Here is a 13470-nt window from a genome sequence, read left to right on the forward strand (position 1 = left end):
ACTTGATTAAACACCGTGTCAGTCATCAGGCTGGCCCCAGCTGCAACTGAGGATCTGTCCTCACTGGTCCACTCTAAATCCCAGGTCCCAAACCTAGAGAACACTTGTGTAAATATAATCTGCTACCTCCTCTTTTTCATTCATCTTCTTTTTTTTTTTTTTGGCTGAGTACAGTATACTTTATTGATGGTACATGACAAGGTAGGGCTCCCCAAGCCCCTCCCCTTCCTCGGGGTCTAGGATGTAAATTGGAGGTCAGGAGATTCTCAGTGTGCTGGGGGATTAAGTTGAGCAGGGACTCCCCAGCAACTGAGGGCCTCTCTCTTCCTCTTGTTCTTGCTGGGGCTGGTGGTCCAGGAGGCTCTTACTCCTTGGAGGCCATGTGGACCATGAGGTCCACCACCCGGTTGCTGTAGCAGAATTCATTGTCATACCAGGAAATGAGCTTGACGAAGTGGTCATTGAGGGCAATGCCAGCCCCAACGTCGAAGGTGGAAGAGTGGGTGTCACTGTTGAAGTCACAGGAGACAACCTGGTCCTCAGTGTAGCCCAGAATGCCCTTGAGGGGGTCCTCCGATGCCTGCTTCACTACCTTCTTGTTGTCGTCATATTTGGCAGCTTTCTCCAGCCGGCAGGTCAGATCCACAACTGATACATTGGGGGTGGGGTCACGGAAGGCCATGCCAGTGAGCTTCCCGTTCAGCTCAGGGATGACGTTGCCCACAGCCTTGGCGGCGCCAGTGGAAGCAGGGATGATGTTCTGGGCAGCCCCTCGGCCGTCACACCACAGCTTCCCAGAGGGGCCGTCCACGGTCTTCTGGGTGGCAGGGATGGCATGGACGGTGGTCATGAGGCCCTCCACGATGCTGAAGTGATCATGGATGACTTTGGCTAGAGGAGCCAAGCAGTTGGTGTTGCAGGAGGCATTGCTAACAATCTTGAGGGAGTTGTCATACTTCTCGTGGTTCACACCCATCACAAACATGGGGGCATCAGCAGAAGGAGCAGAGATGATGACCCTCTTGGCCCCGCCCTTCAAGTGAGCCCCAGCCTTCTCCATGGTGGTGAAGACCCCAGTGGACTCCACAACATACTCAGCACCAGCATCACCCCATTTGATGTTGGCGGGATCTCGCTCCTGGAAGATGGAGATGGACTTCCCGTTGATGACAAGTTTCCCGTTCTCAGCCTTGACTGTGCCGTGGAATTTGCTGTGGGTAGAATCATACTGGAACATGTACACCATGTAGTTGAGATCAATGAAGGGGTCATTGATGGCGACAATATCCACTTTGCCAGAGTTAAAAGCAGCCCTGGTGACCAGGTGCCCAATATGGCCAAATCTGTTAACTCCGACCTTCACCATCGTGTCTCGGGGTCGTGGCTGGCACTGTACCAGAAGATGCGGCTGTCTGTCGAACAGGGAGGAACAGAGAGCCTTTTCATTCATTATCATTGGCATCTCTGACATTCCAGTTTGCCCAGGCTAGGAGCCCACTTCTAGGCCCTCCAGCCTCTCTCCGAGCCTGGACGCCTTGGCTCAAAAGGTTATCTCTAATTTGTTTGTTTGTTTGTTTGTTTGTTTGCTTGGTTTTTGTTTTTATTGAAGTTTGACTTGCCAACATATAGTTTAACACCCAGTGCTCATCCCATCAAGTGCCCTCCTCAGTGCCTATCGCCCAGTTACTCCTTCCCCTCACCCACCTCCCCTTCTGCAACCCTTTCTTCATTTCCCAGAGTTAGTTGTTTCTCATGGTTTGTCTGGTTATCTCTACTTTTAAAGGCACTTTTGACGTGAATTATGTTCCTTCCTTCTACCGTATACACTTTCCAGATGTAGATTAACTGAGACAGCCCCTGGCTGACTCTGTGATAGGATCCATTGCTGATGAACCACAGCTGGACCATCACTGATTCTTTTATTCATCCTTAACTGACTGTCTTTCCAATTCTCTACAGCCCCTGTTTCAATCCAGGATCCCCCTTTTCAAGCTGAACTCACTCCTGCCACCTTACCTTCCAGATCTTGATCTGTTTGACTTGGGATACTGGGTTATCCATGATGAACTCTCAAGTTTTCTCTTTCCCTTCTACCTCAGAGAGACAATATTCTACCTTGTACCTAGGTCTATTCCTTCTGACTTCTTAAACCAACTCCTTTTAAACTTCTTTTGTTATTTTTTTCATTCATATTCCCTCTCTTTCACCTTTTTTCTTTTCTTTTTTTTTTTTTTTTTTTTTTTTTTTTTTTGCCTTCTGACACCTCCTTGGCCTACACACATGTTCACATCCAATGATTCTTAAGAAATGTTCATTTCTCCTGAGACTGTATTCCGTCTTTCTCCTTCCCTTAACACAGTGCTTCTCAAAGTAGTCTATATTTATCCCTTTCACTTGTGTAGCACTTGCCCATCCATTTTTTTCTGGTCTGCCTTCTTCTGAAATATCTATTTAGGTGATCAACAAGAACTTTCCAAACACCTGATCTAATCCCCTCTTCCTAGTGGTTACTCTGGGGCTTCCTGTGGAAATTGTTGCCTAGTGTCATGTCTCCACCATTCTCACATTTCTAGCTATTTCTTTGGATGCCATTATTTTGCTATTTGGTTCCCAACAGGAGGCATTCTCTAGAAGTCCATGTCTTCTTCATATCCTACCTTTGCTTCCTTTGATCTAGTGCAGTGGCTTCTATTGTTACCCCCATGTGAATGATCCCCAAATTCTTCTCCAGTCTTAATCTCTCTCTCTCCTGAGTTTTTTTTAATTTATTTTTTATTGGTGTTCAATTTACTAACATACAGAATAACCCCCAGTGCCCGTCACCCATTCACTCCCACCCCCCGCCCTCCTCCCCTTCTACCACCCCTAGTTCGTTTCCCAGAGTTAGCAGTCTTTACGTTCTGTCTCCCTTTCTGATATTTCCCACACATTTCTTCTCCCTTCCCTTATATTCCCTTTCACTATTTTTTATATTCCCCAAATGAATGAGAACATATAATGTTTGTCCTTCTCCAACTGACTTACTTCACTCAGCATAATACCCTCCAGTTCCATCCACGTTGAAGCAAATGGTAGGTATTTGTCATTTCTAATAGCTGAGTAATATTCCATTGTATACATAAACCACATCTTCTTTATCCATTCATCTTTCGTTGGACACCGAGGCTCCTTCCACAGTTTGGCTATCGTGGCGATTGCTGCTATAAACATCGGGGTGCAGGTGTCCCGGCATTTCATTGCATTTGTATCTTTGGGGTAAATCCCCAACAGTGCAATTGCTGGGTCGTAGGGCAGGTATATTTTTAACTCTTTGAGGAACCTCCACACAGTTTTCCAGAGTGGCTGCACCAGTTTACATTCCCACCAACAGTGTAAGAGGGTTCCCTTTTCTCCGCATCCTCTCCAACATTTGTTGTTTCCTACCTTGTTAATTTGTCCCATTCTCACTGGTGTGAGGTGGTATCTCATTGTGGTTTTGATTTGTATTTCCCTGATGGCAAGTGATGCAGAGCATTTTCTCATGTGCATGTTGGCCATGTCTATGTCTTCCTCTGTGAGATTTCTGTTCATGTCTTTTGCCCATTTCATGATTGGATTGTTTGTTTCTTTGGTGTTGAGTTTAATAAGTTCTTTATGACAATGAGACTGAAGAAAGAGAAATTAAGGAGTCAATCCCATTTACAATTGCACCCAAAAGCGTAAGATGTAAAGGATCTATACCCTCAAAACTATTGAACACTTCTGAAAGAAATTGAGGAAGACACAAAGAGATGGAAAAATATTCCATGCTCATGGATTGGCAGAATTAATATTGTGAAAATGTCTCTCCTGAGTTTGACTCACATTTCCCACCTCTTACAGAGAGCTTCATTTCTCTACAAGATTTATGGGTACTTAGAACTGGAAAAAAAAAAAAAAAAACAGAACTGAGCTGGACTCAGCATCTCTCAGTGGTGCTCCATGCACCCCGGGCCACCTGCTAACTCTAATCATGATCTGCAACGTCCTCTTGTGCCTTTGCTCTTGCTGTGTTCTCATCCCAGCCCATCTTCTGGAATGCATCTCTTTGTACCACTTTTCTTGTTCCCCAGACCTTGCCTCTCTCATTTTCTCCATTTGTTGGAGTCCTACCTATCCTTCAGTGTTTAGCTCATATTTGGCCTTCTTAACAAACAAGAACTTAACTAAATCTCACCTTCCCCATTCTTCATCCATTCTTTGCTTGGAATTCAAACATACCTGATCCCCCTCAATCTTGTATTTGAGATACACATTTATGTTTGTCATCTGTATTAAACCCTGAGGACTAAAAGTGCTGGGACTGTGTTTTATTCATCTTTATCTCCTGCAGGACCTGACACATAGGAGAAACCCTAGAAATTTTGGTTAATTTGCATTGTTGGAAGAAAAGTGTCACAGACCTTAATTTTTAAGAATTATAAAGAGTGTGAAATTTATAATGTGCAGGCTTCAAATTTGAGAGACTATAGGAAGTAAGAAAACAAATTTACATCAAATATGGTTAACATTTTTCCTTTGTTCTATTTTAGGTAAGGCAGATTTTTAGAGGATTGCATAAAATTTTGCTTTGTAAGGGCCTTTTTTAGGGGTGATGAAATTCTTGGGAATGAAGATCAAGTTTCAGGGTCTGGGAATTTCTTTTACTCTCTTTAAAGTTAATATATTAGCCTGCTATTTTTCCATGGGTGCCGGCAAAAGACATGAGACTCTTGGGCCAAAGATAAAGGACTTTATTTTTGAAAGCACAGCAAGCATCATGAGCATCATGTAGACATCAGTTTCTCATGTTCTCCAAGTCACAAAGGAGTGATACAGAGCAGTCCAGGTAGATGTGGGTGGGTTTGTGCTGAAGCCAAGAACATTGATCTTGAGGAAGCCACTGCTTTTATAGCAAACCTGCTTTTGTCCCAGAGTGAGACATTACTTCATTCCTCAAGGTTGCTACAAATACAAACCTGATTAATAGCCCAGGAGAAGGGAAATGAGGTTGGTATTCTTGACACACTCAGCAAGAACTTGCAGAGATGCCCACAGTCCTTGGTGGATTGCCTTTCCCAAAATCATTCTGTGTGAGTAAGACTTTTGGTTATCCTGGTGCATTGGAGGGACTCAATAAATATCTGTTGAATCAAATTAATTAATTAGTGAGAAAAAGGGGAACCATTGAGGAATTTAAAAAGTCGAATAGAGTGAATCCCTGAGGGAAGAGTTCTAGATTTCGATCTGATTAGGAGGAAAAATCAGAAGGGTAATGAGAGCTAAGACTTTGTAGACCACCTGGCTTAATAATAAATAAGATTTCTAAAAATTTCACCTCGTGGGAAGTGAGAAGGACTCATATACAAAGCAATCAGATTAAATCCAAAAAACCTAAGACAATGCCTGTAGCTTGCTAAATTAGTATTACAATAACTACAGTTCTTTACATCTTCAGAGTTTTGCCATACAATAAGTTTCGTTGAAAGTTTAGACACTGTGCTCATTTGGGATCTATTAGCACACATTTCTTAAAATGGTGAATTGAACTACAAAGTAGATTATGCTAATGAGTTTGATCAGAATTAAATACTTGCCTTAAAAGTTGCAAACAAATGAAATATCTTAACCTCTCAAGATTCCTTTTAAAATTGAAGTATAATTAGGGCAGCCCTGGTGGCTCAGCGGTTTAGCACCGCCTTTAGCCCAGGGCCTGATCCTGGAGACCTGGGATCAGGTCCCATGTCGGGTTCCCTCCATGGAGCCTGCTTCTCCCTCTGCCTATCTCTGTGTGTGTGTGTGTGTGTGTGTGTGTCTCATGAATAAATATATAAAATCTTTAAAAAAAAATAAATAAGTAAAATTAAAGTATAATTAAGTATTAAATTAGTTTCAGTTGTACAACATACTGATTCAGTAATTCCATACATTACTTTGTGCTCCCCACAATAGGTGTATCCACCATCTGTCACCATATAAAGTTATTACAATATTATTAACTAAATTCTCTATACTGTACTTTTCATCTCTATGACTCATTTATTTAAAAACTGGAAGTTTGTACCTCTTGATTCCATTTATCTATTTTGCCTATCCCCCCACCCACCTCCCCTCTGACAACCACCAGTTTTTTTCTCTGTATTTAGGAGTTTATCTTTTTGTTTATTTGTCTTTTTTGTAGATTGCACATATAAGTGAAATCATTGGGTGTCTTTTTCTGACTTTTTCACTTAGCATAATACCTTCTAAGTCCATCTATATTGCTGCAAATGGCAAGATCTCATTCTTTTTTATGGCTGAGTAATATTCTCTCATATATACCACAATTTCTTTATCTATTCATCTATCAATGGACACTTGGGTTACTTCCATATCTTGGCTATTATAAATATTGCTGCCAATAGAAATAGGGGTGCATATATCTTTATGCATAGTGTTTTCGTCTTCTTTGATTAAATACCCAGTAGTGAATTATTAGATCACATGGTATTTCTATTTTTAATTTTTTAAAAAACCTGCATACTGTTTTCCATGGTAATTACATCAATTTACATTTCCAACAGCAGTGCCTGAAGGTTCCCTTTTCTACACATCCTCATCAACGCTTGTTATTTTTTGCCTTTCTGACACTAGCCATTCTTTTTTTATGATTTTATTTATTTATTCATGAGAGACACAAAGAGAGAGGCAGAAGAATGTGAAAGAATGTGAAATGTATAATGTGGGGAGGAAGAGGGAGAAGCAGGCTCCCCAGGGAGCCTGATGCGGGACTCGATCCCAGGTCCCCAGTATCATGACCTGCGCCAAAGGTAGAGACCCTCAACTACTAAGCCACCCAGGTGCACCCTGATACTAGCCATTCTGAGTGATATGAAGTGGTATTTCATTGTGGTTTGATTTGCATTTTCCTGGTGATTAGTGATGTTGAGCATCTTTTCATGTGTCTGTTAGCCATCTGTATGTCTTCTTTGGAAAAATATCTATTTAGGATCTGTTCCCATTTTTTAATTGAATTTTTGTTTTTTTGGTGCTGAGTTGTATAAGTTCTTTATATATTTTGGATATTAACCCCTTACCAGATATATCATTTGCAAATATATTCTCCCATTCAGTAGGTTGCCTTAGAAAACCATCAATAACAAAAAGGCAACCTAGTGGATCAAGATTCTCTTGAAGAAAGAATTAACCTAAAGTATCTTGTCAGGGGATCCCTGGGTGGCTCAGCAGTTGAGCGCCTGCCTTCTGCCCGGGGTGTGATCCTGGAGTCCCAGGACTGAGTCCCACATTGGGCTTCCTGCATGGAGCCTGCTTCTCCCTCTGCCTGTGTCTCTGCTTCTCTCTCTCTCTCTATCTCTATCTCTATCTCTATCTCTATCTCTCTATCTCTCATGAATAAATAAATAAAATCTTTTAAAAAAAATAATAAAGTATCTTGTCAGAGTATAGAAATGTGATATTTGAGGCATGCAGGTTGGAAGTCCAGATTTGTAAGGGAAGTTTATAATTGATGATTATAACTCTTGTCTGTCAAGCCCAAGTGACTAAAAAACTTTCAGCTACAGTCACAAAATTTTGTTACTGTTTATCTCAACTTTTAGCATCTCTTCTTTCCTTTCTTTTCTAGATGCTTTCCAGTCCTTACAAACTACTGTTGCAGTACTCTGTTCTCCATCTGCTATTCTCAAAATTGGAGATTGATTGCCTCCAGGGTTCACAAATGTTTCTGGCAAACTCAGATTCTTTGAACTTTTAAGCAGCTACTACAGGAAGGCTTTGTGTCTAAGATCTATAGTCTCTCTACTCTCCCAAGGAAGGTCACCCAGGTTCCCCTGAGGCAGCGGAGTTAGGAGACTTTTTGAGTAACCCATGCCTCACTCAGAGATTTACACTCAAACTCAAAACTGGTGTCCCTAGATAGGCCATACATCTGGGAACACTTCTCTACTCCAAGGTGAGTTCTCAGCTTTCCTGAGACACTTTCCTTTTCTTTCCTCAAGTTTATAGAAACCTTCATCATCCATTTGTCTTTGAAAATCTTTATAATAGGGCAGCCCCGGTGGTGCAGCGGTTTAGCGCCGCCTGCAGCCTGGGACGTGGTCCTGGAGACCCGGGATCGAGTCCCACATCAGGCTCCCTGCATGGAGCCTGCTTCTCCCTCTGCCTCTGTCTCTGTTTCTGTCTCTGTCTCTGTCTCTCTCCCTCTCCGTGTGTGTCTCACATTAATAAATAAAATCTAAAAAAATTTTTTTTCTTTACAATAGAGATTGTCATCATTTCCTTCACCAATTACATCCTCTTTACCAACATTCCTTTTTCACACCATTTGCTCTATTCTCCTCTAATTGCTGAGATTGTCCCATGAAACGCCTCTTCCCTGAACTATCAGAGTCATTGTTGCTATACCTGAGTGGACCAGTGGACAGTTGATGCCAGAGGTAACAAGCCATGTGTTTGTGCTAAGATTTTGTCTTTGAACTAAGGATGCTGAGACTGAGTTAGTTTCTGTTGAAAGTTTGAATCAGAAGGTCATGTAAAACCATGGTAAGTGGATCAAATAAGAATGGTCTATAGAGAAGAATAAAGCTCGTCTCTTTTGTTTGCCTCTATACTCTTACAACCTGGCATGGTACCTGATATATAGTAGGCTCTCCATAAGTCTTGGTGGAATGAATAAAACAGACTCTGCAGGGAGAAAAAGAGAAAGAGAGTTAGAGAGAGAGAGAAGGAGATTACTTTTGCTTCTAACAGCTTTCTATTCCTGACTATAATCCCTCATGAGAGCTATCTGCATTTCCTGTTCTTATGTCCATAAGAGATCCCTGTATCTATCCAATAAATCCTCCTTTAAACTAAAGCTAGTTTGGGTGTGTTATGTTCCTTATAGCTAAATTAAACCTAAAGATCTCTTAATATAAGGTTCCTAATCATTAGACTTTAAAACCTACCTGTCCCCAAGGAGTTATGGTTCCTCATGCAAACCAGAAATCTTGATGACTTGTCCAGAAATCGTTGAGTTCCAGAAGTAGGCACTCCACTTTGCCTAATTGAACCTCACATTTTTGGGACAAGGAAAAGAGTAGAAATGCAAATTGACCTGAAAATAAAGGAATTACCTCCAAAAATAAAGCTTGACGGTCTTCTTTAAAAAACAACCTCTCAGGGCACCTGGCTGGCTCAGCTGGAGGACCATGTGACTCTTGATCTTAAAGTCATGGGTTTGAACCCCATGTTGGGTGTAGAGATTACAAAAATAAATAAATAAACTTTTTTTAAGTAGCCTCTGAAGAAGAGCTCTAGAAACTTCAACCTGAAGATCTTTTTGCAGAAAGGGCCAGGCCCTAGGCATTGTTGATTGAATGTGACTTTATTAAAGATCAGGCATGATCAGGAGACACTTGCCAACCTAAGCTCCAGGTGGTGGAGGAGCAGGTCAGTTTCACCTCGACTTCTGGAATGCTTTTGGACTAAACTTGGTGACGCAGGAGACTTCTTTGTAGTTTCTAGTTGTAGTCTTCATTATTATACAGCACATGGAGAAGAAAGGTTATTCTTTTCTGTTCACCAAAGTAGCAGGAAGACAATGCCTGTTTGAGAAGGCAGTATAACCTCTGAAAGGGGAAGGAGGTAGTTGAAAAAAGCCATAGGCAATCATTCTAGAGTTGAAAAACAGAAAATAAAATACTCGGAGGCAGTATGGTGGGTTTGCCAAGAACATAGAAAGTGAGACAGGTCTCCAAAACCACTTATCCAACTTACTAACTTAGCTCTATGCCCTGGATTAAGCTGCCTAAACTCTTATAACTTCAGATTTCTCATGTACAAGATGAAAATAATAATTTGTAAATTAGCTATAAATATTAAATTAGATAACGTCTGTAAGTTTCTTGGCCAGGGTACCAAGCTAAGTGCTCAGTAAATGGTAGGGATGATTAGGATTGTTAGTACTTAGTAATCCAAGCATTAGTGAAGAGTGTATCATTTTATGTTGACCAAAGGGAGACTGATATTTTTTTAAGTTAAAGAAATATGTCACTAAAACATATAAATAATAGCTCTTCTTTATTTTTTTTAACATAAATCTCTACATGATAGAGTAATATAAAAAAGACCAGTAAAGGGGATCCCTGGGTGGCTCAGCGGTTTAGCACCTGCCTTCAGCCAGGGCGTGATCCTGGAGACCTGGGATCAAGTCCCACGTTGGACTCCCTGCATGGAGCCTGCTTCTCCCCCTGCCTGTTTCTCTGCCTCTCTCTCTCTCTCTCTCTCTCTCTCTCTGAGATTAAATAAAATATTTTTAAAAAAGACCAGTAAATATCTAACAAGATGATAGTTGTACAGTAAACAGCCTTTGATTGTGGTATCAACCAACAGTTAGAAGTATAAACTTTCTTTTAAAAAAGGAGAAGAAGAAGGTCCCTAAATAGGAGGCACATCTGAATTCTCACAGGCAATCTTCTGACCTTAAAAGTAGTTGCAAACTGTATGACCTGTAGATGGCGAACTTGGATAGGGTGAATACCTAAGCAATGCCTACCTAGAGAAGAAAGCAATGGTTTTTGTTTTGTTAAAGGAAGGACTAAGTAAAATTGATACGTTAATAAAGGCTATACGCTACAAGAAGACAAGAGAATTCTTTGCTGACACACTCTTGTTCCTTCCTTTAAAGGGACCATCCATCTGCCTGTTGAAGTGAGTCTACCACTAGTCATATATGCTGTCAAAGGACAAGACTTTACATTAGTTTCTTGGTTCAGCATTCATGCTGGCTATTAGTCACTGATACAAGAGAACTGGTTGCTAGTCCTGATACAAAAGAACAGAGTATCAAGTAGGGAACATAACTATATTTCTTTTTTTTTTAATAACTATATTTCTTATAAGTCTTTTGAAGAAAACAGAAATGTTACCCTCTCCGAATAACCATATGTAACACTTTAATTATCTGAACCTCTGTACATGTCCAAAGTATCCATATCTTTTCAACTATATAAATAATTATATCCTCCTTTGCCCGCTTATTGACACTCTTGAGTATTTGTTCTATACACTTCCCAAGGCAATCCTTTAGGGACCAATTACCGCCCTTTATTGACATCATCTCCCTGGCTGATGGAGATTTCTAGAGTACCACAAAGGGCATTCAGGATTCCTAAGGGAGCTTTGTGGTACTTTACATATAACCTATGTGCCTGCTTGAGAAACATTTTCTTCCTTAAAATTTTACTTTGGGGTATTAGTTTTACCATATTTACTAGTTTGACCAGATCATAACTATATATAATATATGAATTAGTAGGAAAATTCATGTGACTTTCGAAAACTGTCTACTCATGCAGTGGCTTGAGATGTTTTGTTCATTCTTCCAGTTGTGAAAAAGCCTAGTAACTCACCCAACATGATGGACTGATGACCTTTTGCTGCATTATAAAAGGGTCACTGTTCCCAAAGCACCTCTCAGTTTGTGGGACAGGTGAAGGGACATCTGTAGACTTCTATAATGCCTCTGTCCTGTCATTTATCACAAGGAGTAATTATTGCCTACACATTGGCCTCCCCACAACTATGTACTTCTGGAGTCCAGAAACTGTACCATATTCATCTGTTTATCCTCAAGCACATGGTGTCTGGCACATAGTAGAAACTTATGAAAATGTTGAATGGATTAAAGAATAAGTATATGCACTTTGAAGAATAAGAGAAGGCAGATGGAAGAGAGAGCAGAACAATTTAGGAAAAAAAGAGGAAGATAAGCTAACCATCCATGAGGAATTGTATCTATGTTAGACAAATATTATTCCAAAAAGTATAGAAAAAAAGAAAACAGCAGTAGATTGTGTTCAGCCCAGTACATTTGTGTCCAGCTTACAGCATTGCCCTTACCCAATCCCATCTATTTCACATCTTCATTCATTTCAAAATGAAGAAAGGCCTTAACTTTCAGGATGAGACAGTTCTGGTTTTCTAGTAACTTCTAAAAGTTTCTAAAGAGTTGCAATTACTCTAATATATGGTAGATAGAGAAGTTATCAGAAACTTCAGAAATTGTAAGATCTTATCTAAGAGTAGATTTGGATTTAAAGATCCCACTGGTGAAAAGCCATATTCTAGAAGGTAAGAGTGAGCAACAAACAAAAAGAGGCTCTGAAAGACAGTCCAAATAAGAGGAGCCCCACACTACCCCAAAATGTTATCCATGGAGTTTGCCATAGGGCATCTGACATGAAATAATAGGGATGGCAGAGGGCATAAGGACCATACACAGGGATGGAGAGTGTAGGACAGTCATGTCTGCACATAGTAACCACTCTGTAATGCTGACTGAATGAGCAGGCCATTGTGTGCCTGAGCTTCTGCTAAGGGAAGTCATGAATTGCTTTGCTAACAGCAGGGTTTATTTATTTACTTATGTATTTACTTAGCTACATCTAAGAAGGAACTGAAGTGATGTGCACTATTAAAATGTACATAAATCGGAGTAGGAAAAGTTAAAGCAGAAAGTACTTAGAAGAAAGGGAAAAAAGCAACGTCCTGGAAACCTGAGTCAAGAGGATCATTACAGTAGAGCTTATTGGAAGCTCAGAGCTTCCTGAAACCAGTTCAAAAGAGAAACATGCTAGATTGTACATTCTCATCAGCCAGTAAAGGGAAATTTGTAAATTCACCTGGAAATGGAGACTTATTCTTGGAACTTAATTCTAGAAAGAATTTATTGCATGGACACTTAAATGAGAGGAAGAAGACATTTAATGCATTTTGCAAAAGCTACATACATGTTATTCATATACCGAACAATAAAGGTAACCAACAACAACACACCCTATATAAAATAATAGGTGTCAAGGACAGAGAGGAGAAGGGGTTAATTTATGAAAATACACACTACCACTCAAGAGAGAAAATATAAATATTGACTACAGTCCCCATGTATGCAACTAATTATGAGAAACATTTATGACTTCTTTACTGCCTGCACTGTCAGTAAAGAGGAGGCAGATAGTATGGGTGGTTCTTTTTCTACTTGTTCCCTACAGTTTCTGGACCCATGTAATCTGTCCTTGGGTGAAACAACACCATATATTGGTTATTGATTTGGAGCATACACCGTTTCCTCTGGACCAGTAAGTACCCTCACCTCATAAGATGTCCTCCAGCTGGCTCTGTAACTGAGTCTTCAGTAGACTATTGCTTTGCTCTAAAGGCCAGCTGCTCCTGGGTTATGGTAAGACTAGTGAATCCTGTGGGAGATGGCCTATAGCATCTTCACCACAAGCAATGTTATATGGATTACTGTTGGTGAATTAAGCCTTTCGTAAGTACACAGAAGATATTGCTAATAGAAGCATAGCAGGAAAGTCAAATTTATATCCAAAATCTCTAGTGAGAAAAATGGCTACCACATCCACAATGAAAGGGATTCAATATAATCAGTCAATAGGAAGTTGGTCATGCCACCTGCATTGTTCACATTTGGAA

The 13470-nt window shown here is 40.5% G+C and overlaps 2 protein-coding genes across 16 annotated transcripts in view; one reads left to right on the forward strand and one right to left on the reverse strand.

Moving 5' to 3' along the window:
* Nucleotides 1-13470, forward strand: part of ALPK1 (alpha kinase 1) — a 134659-nt gene that overhangs the window by 25694 nt on the left and 95495 nt on the right. The window lies entirely within an intron of this gene.
* Nucleotides 309-1662, reverse strand: LOC140623589 (glyceraldehyde-3-phosphate dehydrogenase-like). Its single transcript, XM_072810034.1, has one exon. It carries the CDS (start codon nt 1469-1471, stop codon nt 365-367), a length of 1107 nt encoding a protein of 368 aa, XP_072666135.1. The 5' UTR covers nt 1472-1662; the 3' UTR covers nt 309-364.

The sequence above is a fragment of the Canis lupus genome, chromosome 33, assembly GCF_048164855.1.
Source record: "Canis lupus baileyi chromosome 33, mCanLup2.hap1, whole genome shotgun sequence".
Lineage (NCBI taxonomy): Eukaryota > Metazoa > Chordata > Mammalia > Carnivora > Canidae > Canis > Canis lupus.